Consider the following 12,330-nt stretch of genomic DNA (forward strand, 5'->3'; position numbering starts at 1 on the left):
TTGGCTGTGTGTTGCTTCCACTCCCCCCCCCCCCACTCTTTCTCTGACAGATCTCGCCTCTTTCTCTGTCTAGAAATCACACTCCTGAAGATTCTCTGTAGAGTCCTTCTCTGTCTCTTCAGTTTCTCTCTCTAAGTTTCAAACTTCATCTCTCTCTAGGAATTAACTCTGTTTCTCAAGTGGGGTTTTCTGGACTATCCTTTTCTATGAAAAGTAGCACTGTTCCTCGTGAATTGAATGTCAAGTTGGTAACTTTCAGTGGCACCAATAAGAGTCTTTGAGAGAGATCTAATCTGGTGGCCTTAATGGCCAAAACGGGTTGTTTTTGCTTTTGGGAAATTTTCAGGTGAATGTAGTGTTACTCTTGTTACCTTTGCCGTGCTTCCTTCTTCTTCTTCTCTCTCTCTATTTTAGCCCCTTATTCTTTCAATCTCAATCATTTTTTGTTAGCTACCCATTTTGTCATAACTGCAAATGGGTTTATGACCTTCAGAAGCTTCTTCCTTGGGGTTTCGAGTTTAAAGATTTAGACTTTGCATGTTGGATTTGTTTTTTAGCTTCTGGGAGGTGAATGATTTACATGTTAAAGGTTCAAAGTGTTAGTGCTAAAGTCTTTTTGAACTGAAGCTGAGGGGCTTAGTATGGGAGTGAATGTAGAGTGACAGTGCAGTTTGGAGGCCTTAAAAAATGCTTGATATTTTGAGTTTGGTTTCATGGGTTTGGGTTAGCAAGCTGTTTTTTGGATAGTTTGTACTGATAATTTTATGCTCTTCAGGAGCAAATGATGATTATTTTGAAGAATTAGCTGTACTTGGAGGGAATTGTCGGTGATTTGGGTTATTATAATTGCAAATGGGTTTATTCCCTTTGAGATAAAAATGAACGCCTTGAATTTGATGGAGGGTTGCTTTGTTTTTAAGGGAGGATCTTGGATTGCTTGAGTTTTGGCTTTTTCTGTGGGTTTTGACAATCAGTTAATGGGATATAATTACTTGCCTTTTTGAAAGCAATAGTAACAAGAGATTTGATTATTGAGGTGGCTATTTTTTTGAAAGCAAAATGCAATATAGTTCGATTGGTTTTGTTAATCCTCTAGAGATTCCGCTATCATTTGCATTTATGTTCTGATCATGACCAAGGCTGTCCGCACTGGGATTCTCAAGGATGCAAATGGTGATATCGGTGATCATCTTCGAAATCATATTCATTTGACCAATTGTATTCATCTGAAAAACCATATGCTTAAGCAAAGCCCCATTCTGGCAGATAGGTTATTAATGCGGGACCTCATTGCACTTCAAAGGTCCCGATCTTTGAGGGACCCTTCGGCCAGTCCTCCTTCGTGGCACTCGCCTTCTGTAGTTGATTTGCTTCCCAAGAAAGGGGATACAGATGCAACCATTCGAGAAGGTAGAAGCTCGGTTGGCACCGAGCGTCGAAGGGAAGGTAGGAGGTTGTCCGGTAGTTCATCACCCTTAGCAAATTTGGCACCATCAAAGGTTGTCCCAAGTGATGTTAGTGGGGGTAATAATGATGGGGTAGCAGCTATTAGTGATCGTAGCGTTAAGAGTGGATTTAGGGATGGTAGGAGAGTTAAGAGAGAAGAATCTAGTAAAAAAAGTAATAGGGCTAATCAGTTGGGTGGTGATGAAGATCCTTTACAAGATCAAGCTGTTGATGGTTTAATTCATGATACCGTTTCAGGGAATTCCGAATCAAAAGATAGAAAAAGTAAACATAAGGGGAAGTATAGTCAAGATGTGCATCTTAAGACCCTTTCAGAGCAGCTACATGAGATTCCAATGGATACTGATGTGGCATCTTCCAACATGCATCTTCATGGAAGACACACCCGACAGGAGAAAATTGTTGAGCCTGAGACCAGTATTCGTGGCTATGGTGGGGTGCATAGAGTGAGAAGGCGAAAGTTTCGAAGTACCAGAAGAACTCGGGCTTCTGCTCCAGCTTCAAGGGATGTTGGGGGACAGAAGGAAATGTCTGTTGCTTCCAATTCATTTGCTCAAGGTTCAGCACGGCCAAGTTATCACATGGAGGAAGAAGAATATGGGGACCAAAATGTCACACGGGCTCCCAGAAATGGATGTGGGATTCCATGGAATTGGTCAAGAATTCATCACAGCGGTAAAACAATCCTTGATATTGCTGGAAGAAGCTTATCTTGTGGCTTGTCAGACACAAGGAAAGGTAGCACTGCTTCCCATGGGAGAGATTTTCCTGGTATGCCTGTGGCATCTGATCTTTCTAGTTCATCTGCTAAATCTGATGTAGAGGCTTTGCCTCTACTAGTGGAGGCATCCGGATCCCTAGAAAGCACTGATAATGCTGGTTGGGTGCACGACTATTCAGGAGAGCTAGGTATATATGCTGATCATTTGTTGAAAAATGATATTGATTCTGATCTTGCTTCTGAAGCTAGATCTGGTGAACAACGTAAGCTTGGGCGGAACCAGAATGGTAGGCATCAAAATCTTACACAAAGGTACATGCCGAGAACCTTCAGAGATCTAGTGGGACAGAATTTAGCAGCGCAAGCTCTTTCTAATGCTGTGGTTAGGAGGAAGGTTGGGTTTCTATATGTGTTTTACGGGCCTCATGGTACTGGGAAAACCTCATGTGCCCGGATATTTTCCAGAGCTTTGAATTGTCAATCTCTGGAACATCCAAAACCTTGTGGCTATTGCAATTCTTGCATTTCACATGATATGGGTAAGAGCCGAAATATAAGGGAAGTTGGCCCAGTCAGTAATTTTGACTTCAAGAGCATCATAGATTTGCTTGACAATATGATTATTTCGCAGACGCCATCTCAATATAGAGTTTTTATTTTTGATGGCTGTGATACTCTGGCCCCTGACTGCTGGAGTGCCATATCGAAGGTCATTGATCGAGCACCCAGACGTGTAGTTTTTGTCCTTGTCTGCTCAAGTCTTGATGTTTTGCCTCATATAATTATATCCAGATGCCAGAAATTCTTTTTCCCAAAGCTTAAAGATGCAGATATTATATATACTTTGCAGTGGATTTCATCCAAAGAACATATAGATATTGATAAGGATGCTCTAAAACTTATTGCATCGCGATCAGATGGATCTTTGAGGGATGCTGAGATGACACTTGAACAATTAAGTTTGCTTGGGCAGAAGATATCTGTTCCTCTGGTTCAGGAATTGGTAAGTGCTTCCACATTGCTGTGACTATAATTAAAATGTCAATAAGATTTCATGTCATTAAACATAGGTTAAAAAAAAATGGCATGTTCCACCCTGAATTCCAATACTGTCAGTGTTATTTTCGCCCCTTTAAATCATGCTTGAAAGTAATGTTCTGTAGCGTATACTAGCCCGCAAGGTATTGGTGTTGATGTATATGTTAGAAATATAATTATTGCAGTTCAATTTTCAGACAATTAATGCTTTGAAATTTACGTGATGATGTAGGATCTGCTGACTTTCACTCTTTTGACAAAACTCACGTGGCTTCTATTTTCTGTGCTATTGATGTTGGATGTCATTTGCATGTAAAGGAAGTTATTGCTCTATGTTTGCATTCAAAATTAAAAGTTCTACTTGCATGCATGGTATTCTGCTGCTAAAATACGAGCCTATCCTTATACTGATCTCATTTCATTCGAGCTAAATTCTGAACGAACCATTCTTCTTCTTCTTGTTTATTTATTTATTTTTTAATTCTTTATATAACATTTCCAGACATTAGATTATTTTTAGGCCTATAAGGGTAACTAGTAACAAGAAATAGTGTTATATTGTGTTGGTGATGCCAAAAAGAAGATACTGTTAACAGCGTGATGCTTAGATGAAGAGTAGATTGAAGAGGAATTTACCATTTGTGGCTTTTGGCTGAGTTCCTGTTTAGATGCAGTAGACCACATGCATAAACTTCTCGGAGTATCCATGTTTTTGGATATCAGATGTAGGACTTTCAGTTGAACCACTGTTATAGATTCCAGATATGGCTAAAAAAATACTTTTTGATTGTGATTGTTTGCTTGTGTTTATTCTGCTTTGCTAGCTGAACACTGTTCTTGAATCTCACAGTATCACTGTTCTTGCCTCATCATCATCCATCATGGGCTATCATCTCACTGAGCACCAAATTAGCCTGTTTGGTTGCTAGTTTTAGTGCTCTGGTCTCTTAGATGTCTCTTCTCAGGCTGATTGAACTGCCCTTAACTGTCTCACTTTATTAAATATGATTTCCTTCTGCTGATTTGCTCTAAACTACACGAATCTTTTTACAGGTTGGACTAATCTCTGATGAAAAATTAGTGGATCTTCTTGATTTAGCAATATCTGCAGACACAGTAAATACTGTGAAGAATTTAAGAGTCATAATGGAAACTGGTGTGGAGCCATTAGCTTTAATGTCACAACTTGCTACAGTTATCACTGATATACTAGCTGGTAGCTATGATTTCACAAAAGAAAGGCCTAGAAGGAAGTTTTTTCGACGAAATCCATGTGAGTTCAAAAGTTATTTGACACTTTGTGTATCAGTCATGTTATTGAACAATCCATCTTTTAATTAATCTGTGATTATGGTCCCTTTTACCTGAAATTGCTAATTGGGACTTTTCTTCCTGTCTTCTTATTTACCTAATTGATTGGTGAAGAATCATCATGTCAATGTTTTTGGTGTTTGAAATTATATCTTCATGAATTTCCCACCCCCCCTCATTCATCAAAAGGCTCTATACTGTGTTATATGATTCAGCTTATTGTTCATAAAAAATTGACCACAATTTTATTGGTTCTAGTGTCCAAAGATGATATGGAAAAACTGCGTCAGGCCCTCAAAACTTTGTCAGAGGCTGAAAAACAACTTAGGATGTCAAATGACAAATTAACATGGCTAACAGCTGCCTTGCTTCAACTTGCTCCTGATCAGCAGTATCTGCTCCCCAGTTCGTCCACAGAAACTAGTTTTAATCATAGCCCTCTGGCCCTAAATAACACGGGTGGAAGAGATATTGCCAGAAAAGGTGGTGAACAGGTGGAGATGCCCAATAACAAGAGAGGTTTGTCAACGCATGTCAGATTGGAAAATCTCCCTGGTGGAACTTCTGCTGATTTCCGGAACAGTGGTTCAACAAATGGTATTAACATGGACAGAAAAAGAAATGCTGCATCTGGGATGGCTTCTCAATGGACATCTGTGCAAACTTCTGATGCAGCCCGGGTGAATGGCAGGCAGGTTTCAGGTAAAAGCCATAAGGGACACGGAGAACTTTGGTTGGAGGTGCTTGAGAAGATTCAAATTAACAGTATGAGAGAGTTCTTGTATCAAGAAGGAAAGCTAATCTCTGTCAGTTTTGGGGCAGGTACATTCCATTCATATACATCTTCCATTTACATTTATTGTGTCATTTACAGAAGCGCAATGGTTAACCAACTATATAGTTTTGAAAATTATACCATTATCAGGTTTTGATTGCATTCTGTGAATGAAATGTTTGGCATAAGGAAGCTTAAAAATAGTGGCCAAGCTGATTTATGGTCTTCGAATAATTTCTTAACTGGAATTAGTTTGTTCAATTTATACTTGCGTTATTAAAGATTACTGGCTGAATGGGGTTCTAAAGTACAATCTTGTGGACTGAAAAATACATCTTAAAGTAAAACAAAAAACCCAAGAAATGAAGTGACTTGTTGTTTCAACCACTAGCTGTTTTAGGTGGGCTCAATGATGTACGGTGTGATGCACTTCAACTAATGGTGCCTCATTGCAATGCAAACTGTCAGAAGTAGTCAGGATCCTCTATCCACCAATGAAATAGTTAGAATTTCTCTTCTTACCAATTTAAATTTTAAATCTGCTCCACATTATGAGTTCTTGGCACATAAATAAGTGTTGCACACAACAATTCTAAAAATTACAATTCAGGTACATGGATAGACATGTATAATAATGTATGTATGTCTATTTCCAATGTTATATTTATGCGTATTTATTTATGATTCACTGTAAGCTTGCTGTGGGAGAACTCTGTTTAATTAAGAATCTGTGAGTTTCTTATCAAGGTTCGATAACGTTTATCATGCTCTCATGTCTCCACCATTCCTATTTGACTACACTATTCCTTTTTTCAGCTTAAATGTCCAAAAAAATATGGCTTGTGGGATAATCTTTCTGTTTAGATGGCATTCCAGATATTGAGGACATCACATTGATGTCCCCTGTTCCTGCTTGGCAAACAAATATTTCTTTACATTCACTTCTTGCACATAGTTAATTAACTCCAAATTACTACTATTTTTTTTCTATTTGCAGCTCCAACTGTGCAGTTGATATTCAGTTCACATCTCACCAAATTGAAGGCAGAGAAGTTTAGGGCACATATTTTACAAGCATTTGAATCTGTTCTTGGATCACCAGTGACAATTGAGATCCGATGTGAGTTGAACAAGGAAACAAATGCAGGGTTCCACTTGGCAGCAGCTTCTAAAATTGGTTCATCTCAGGTGGCTATGGATTCAGAGCCTAATGCTGGGAGCAGAATGCCTAGGACTGGAGATTCTCTTGAAGGGAGGAGTGAAATTGTTGAAATACCAGCTTCTCCAAGGAAATATGAGGGTAAGGAACCAGCAAACCACAATGTAGAATCCAGTAGAAGAGGTTTACAGCGCACATGGGCAGGAGAATCAGTTTCGAATAAGAAACCAGCCATGGGGTCTATGGTGGAAAGAAGAATACTTGGGGAACCAAGTCAGAGTAAGAGCATTGTGAGAAGCAAGGTTTCCCTTGCGCATGTAATTCAGCAAGCTGAAGGATGTACTCAGCAGGCTGAATGGTCAAAACACAAAGCAGTCTCCATAGCTGAAAAGCTTGAACAAGAAAATTTGTACGTATTTGCAGAATTGTTTATTCCTTTTTACCCTATTATGATGCCAGTCTAGTTCTTATTCTTGGTTGGAGTCAAATAGACTCGTTAGAAGCTGGAACCACCTTTTAGCAGTGAACTTTATTATACCAGAAAAGTGGTTGCTGTTAGCTGTATGTGCTATATGTGATGAACAGAAAGGAGGTCTTGGTAGTTCCAGAAGGCTTAGTTCTGAATTTTTTTGTTTCTCAAAAAATCCTAGGGAGTACTTGACGGGAAGGGTAATAAACCCTCTTATTTCTGCTAAAGAGTAGATTTTAGCAGCAACTATCTATCAATTGTAAAACCATGCATGATCAGTGAGTAGTGATTTGATTTTATACGAACTTGTGCATAATTTAAAAAGATTTATATTATGTCAAATTTTTCCAAAGAAGCCCAGGCATGTGTAGGGGCTTGGTGGCATAGGGGGTAATGTCTCTTCTTGGAATTGCACCAAGCATCCTGGGATTTGAATCCCCTCACACCAGGAATGAGATGGATTAAGGGAGAAGAAGATTAACCTTTATTGTGTAGTCTCTGGTCCAATTAGCCTCTTAATGAACAAAAAATGAAACACTCTTGACTAGTTTGTGATCAGAACTTAATTGAGTTGGGAAGAGAGTTCTTTTGTACATTTTTCTTATCATATTTTGTCGTATCAAATTGGCTCTTATGCATTGTAGTTTTACAGGAGACTGGAACCTAGATCAAGAAGCTTGCTTTGCTGGAAAGCAACAAGAGTGACACGTCGGAAGGTAATTAATCCTAGATGGCTGATGATATTGATGCAAAGTCTTCAATACGCATTGTTTTAGCTCATAAAAATATTTTTAAGCTTGATTATATCCTGCATGTTCTCTCATAATGCTGAAATAGAAATCAACCGTTGCTATGCTTTTTGTGAGATTAATTATTTTTCATGTTTACTTTTCATAATGTTTGCTGTCCTTTTTGTAAATTTCGTTCAATCCTTTTTAGCATGCATGTCCCAATTCTAGCTTCTTCTTCATTTTAGGCTCATACAGCGAGTCAAACCAAACAAAATAGAAGTCTGCAAAAACATGTAAGCATTATACAATATATGAATTGCCGCTCTTTACACGCTAGTTGCAGCTCATGTTGGACATTGACTACACAAGTAAACAGAAATTACCATAATGATTAAAACATTTCCTAAGATGTATGTTTTGTCCAATGGGTGCCGTTTTGTAAAAATCAGTAACTATTTTGATGTGGTCTGATTTTAAAATGCTGGTTGTGTTGGTTCTTGCAGCTTTCTCGTTTGAAAACCAGGACACGAAAACCACATTCATTACTGAAGCTCGTCTCCTGTGGAAAGTGTCTCTCTTCTAAACCTCCTAGGTAGATCAAGGGAAAATATCGAATGGCTTTGAAGGATTCAGAATTCAACTTCATCAATACTAGCTAGTGTAATTAGCCATTTTCTCTCCATTTAACGACTCTATTCATCTTTTTACGTTGAGTAAATTTGATTGTTGTTTCTGTCTTCTGATTAGAATGCAGGGAAAATAATAATTTAGTGTAGCTTCTTTGGTGAAAATAGCCTTATTCGTGCAGTCATTAATTTAGCGTAGCTTCTTGGACTCAATTGCAGCGAGGCCTGACTTTTCTTATGGCAGACTGGATGTTAAGACTAGTCTGCGGTGGTAGTTTAGTATCCTCCAAATCTAGTCGCCTCCGATCCCAAATTAGACTGCGGTAAGGCTATGTCTAGCATGGTAGAAATGGCTGACGTCCATGCTCAGGCCAGGAATGCCCTGGAGCAGAGAAATGACGGCCATTTTCTCCTTCCTTCCATATAATTATATTTCTTCCTAATGTAATGTCACTTCTTCAATTTCTTGACTAAATGTATTTACATTTAGTCACACCAGTAGACGGACTTTGTAGCCATTAAGCTTGTGGTATGAGCTCGAGAATTGAATAAAAACACTTTGCCATTTTTTATTTTTTTCAAATGCTAAAATGTTGAACAGAAGTAGCAGTAACGATTAGTCAAATTTCCGTGGTCGGTCTGCTGAATGATGAAGGCTACAGATCAAGCTGAATCTTTTTTTGTATACTTTGCTGCCAGGTTTGTTGGCCTTCTCTACTTCTCTTTCAAGTTTGTCTTAGCTTTTTTGTATTATTCTTCACAAGTAAGTCAGAGAATAGTGAAGGAGGCATCTTGTTTCTTCACGTTCATAAAAGAAGGTTGAAAATTAAGAGCAAAATCTGGTGTTGATCACTTGTTGATTGCTGGATCATTTGTTCTTTTCTTTTCATTCTTAATTTTATGGCGTCCTGCAATACTTTAATGATTTTTTTTCATTTTGCTTCTGGTCTTTCAGAAATTATATTTTATGTTGTACAGTTTATATATTCATAACACTTCATGTTTTCTCACTGATGTGCTAAAAAAAAGTAAAAAATAAAAAAACAATTTATTTATAAAATTGCAATTATATTTTATTTAATGACTAAAAAGTTTCCATTGCTTTAAAATAACAAAAAAAAAAAAAACCACTCAAGTTACCGTTGACAATTTCTTGAAAAAATATCCATTATTAATAATTACAAAATTACCATCATTTCCATGTTATTAACAAAAAAAAAAAAAAAAAACCCTCCCTTTTCCCTCATTCCTAGTCATATAAACATCAAATTCTTCGAAGAAATTTACATGCTTGTTTTCAACATTTCCAGAAATAAAAAATTTACAGCAAAAAGATACCATTTGAGCATAAAAGTCAATCAATTTTCCACCAAAAGACCACCACAAATCCTAATTTTAGATATGAATCCTAATTTTCAGCAAACACAACCAATATTTCCATAAAAAACACTGCCAAAAATTCAACAAAACTCAACCAATATTTTTAGCAAAAACACGCTGTTAATTTCCAGTTTAGATACGACTAACAACAAACCAAAATCACACTTCCAATAATCTAAAATTTGTAACCAATTTATTGCTAACAAGCAAAAACATTATCATCATGTCATTATATTCATCAAATGCTAGTATCATACAAACTAGTAATAATTTTGATGGATTGAAGTTCAAGAATAGAAAATGTATAAAATAAGAGGAAAAATAGTTGTCGGGATATCAAAAACAGAAGCAAGTAAAAACAAGTTATTCTACCAATGTGATGACAGGTTAAACGATAATATGTTCATTAACTAGTGCAAACCTATTAATGAAATTGAACTATATTAGAGAGAGGATGTATTAATGATATCGATCAAATACTAGACAAAGTGGAGAAAATAAAAAATGAATTTCGTAGAGTTTGAACAAAGAGTCATAGTATAGAGGCTAGTTTTGCAAGTGTAAAGCTGTTATTGGTAGCTAATTTAATGTGTATAATATTAATGTTTCTAACTATGATGTTGTTCAGCATGAAGAAATGAAATGAAATAAAGGTATTTCCTAGTAAACAAAATGCATGAAATGTCAATATTAAATATTGTAAAAACATGCGCATTAAATAAAGTTAAATCTATAATCTAAACTAGCAATAACAATAACAAGGATCCACAATATTCAAGTTCTCACTATCTTTAAACAATTTTAAAAAAATCCATATAATGTGTTTCTTGACTTGCAGCCTAAGCAAATTTATCATGAAATCTACGTATAAGTTTCAACCTAATCTTCTCCAATAACATAATAATATGCAACCCAATTATTAAATGAATTGGCTAAACTTTTATTTATATTTTCAACCCCTCAACTTTATTATCAAAAAAATACCTAGCCCAAAGGAATGTTTATCAACTAATTTAGAGCTACGTTGTTGACATATTCAATATCCTTAAAATAACAATTGTAATGGAGATTTGTATAAACTATGGAGGTATCCCACTATAAAATCTATTTTTCAACTCCAAACCATGAAACTTTTTATTCTTTAGAATGTTACTAGTGTATTGGCCCGCGCTCCACAACGAATTAATATTATTTTTTTAAAATATAAAAAAATATTAAGAGTATGAAGAATGTTTTAATAATGTTATTAAACCTAACCAAGTGAGTTAATTTTTAAATCTCCACTTAACTCTTTGTGAGACCCAAGCGCAGACTCACGCTACTTAGGTGTAACAATCATGTCAAACCCAAGCGCAAACCTAAGTACCTTGGATTTGGAAGCCATGCTAGACCTACGCCTGGGTCTAGCAGCGTGACATAGGTGCTAGACCCAAGCGCTTGGGTCTGGCAACCACGCCAGAACCAAGTGTATGGGTCTGACAACCCCACATGATATTACAATGGCAAAAAACCATATGGAAATGATGAAAACACCACCATATGTAGCCTTGTTTATCTTGAATCCCAAGGGTAATTTTATATTTGAACTATTTTAATGAAAAGGACGGAGAAGCCTCTCAACACATGCATATTTTTCACCCCCTTAAAGGTATTATTGTATCTTCACTGTTTATTTTTTTTTTTTAAAGAAAAAAGAAACCCCTAACCTAAAAGTTAAAATTTTATGCCCTTTAGATCCATGATGCTTAGGATTGATGTGGTTCCAGAGACATGGTGCTTAGGCTTGGCGTGGTTACCAGACCCAAGCAGCTTGGGTCTGGCGCCTAGGATTTACATAATTTTTGTGAGCCAGACAAAGGTAATGGTTTTGTGTGGGCTAAAATACTCATGCAAATGTGTTGAGTGGTCTCATGACATCTAACTAATGATTCATTGTGAACTTCTAATGAATTGTTAAGAAAAAAACAACAAATACCTTTGCCAAACACTATTGAATTTCAATAAATAGATGCAGAATTTAAGCTAAACTCTGATGTATTGATACTAATTATTAGATACATGCTTGCACTCTTGCAACTTTAAAAAACTCTGATCAAGAACAAAGAAAAATTAATTTTGCAAGCTTCTCTTGTTAACAACACAAGAATATACTACCATGTTAAAGGTGACTACAAGGGTAGGAAAAACCAATTCCAAAACTACCACATTCCCTCCCTTTTATCCCAAATTACCAATATGAATTTCAACCCTTCATTTTTTGCTAGAAAACCTGAGCCCCAAAATCTTCAAGCCTAAAACCAAACAAAAAGTTTCCCAAAGAAAAACTACCAAAGAGTCCAAGAACAACTACTTTCATTAATGTTGCCTTTAAATAAGATGTATCAAAAGCTACTAAGCATCAAACATGTAGCTCTCGAACCCTTGGCACCTCTGCAGCCACCTCACCCTATCTGGTACAAACTAACCTCATTTGCGAGTACTATGCTGATGTTGCAAGATATAGCATTCATACGTGCAGTGCCTTCAAGAAAATGCTCATGTAGTTGATTAAAGCTAGGTAGATAACATTCGAAGAAACTCTAAGTGTGAGTACGAACCCTTTACCCAATTATGCTTCAGGCATTGGATTAATAAATGCACTGGAGGGAGAGTG

General features: G+C 36.7%; 1 protein-coding gene across 2 annotated transcripts; it reads left to right on the top strand.

Moving 5' to 3' along the window:
- LOC118060737 (protein STICHEL-like 3) lies at positions 1-8,880 on the top strand. Of its 2 annotated transcripts, XR_004689488.2 has the most exons (7): positions 1-3,191; positions 4,280-4,499; positions 4,796-5,359; positions 6,310-6,880; positions 7,593-7,656; positions 8,175-8,331; positions 8,517-8,880. XR_004689488.2 is itself a non-coding variant. In XM_035073997.2 (6 exons), exons 1-6 carry the CDS (start codon positions 1,131-1,133, stop codon positions 8,265-8,267), a joined length of 3,573 nt encoding a protein of 1,190 aa, XP_034929888.1. In that variant the 5' UTR covers positions 1-1,130; the 3' UTR covers positions 8,268-8,880. The 2 variants fall into 2 exon arrangements, 1 of the variants encoding a protein (XP_034929888.1); XM_035073997.2 differs by having other exon boundaries at positions 8,175-8,880.
- The last annotated feature ends 3,450 nt before the right edge of the window (positions 8,881-12,330 follow it).

Source organism: Populus alba, chromosome 11 (assembly GCF_005239225.2).
Source record: "Populus alba chromosome 11, ASM523922v2, whole genome shotgun sequence".
NCBI lineage: Eukaryota > Viridiplantae > Streptophyta > Magnoliopsida > Malpighiales > Salicaceae > Populus > Populus alba.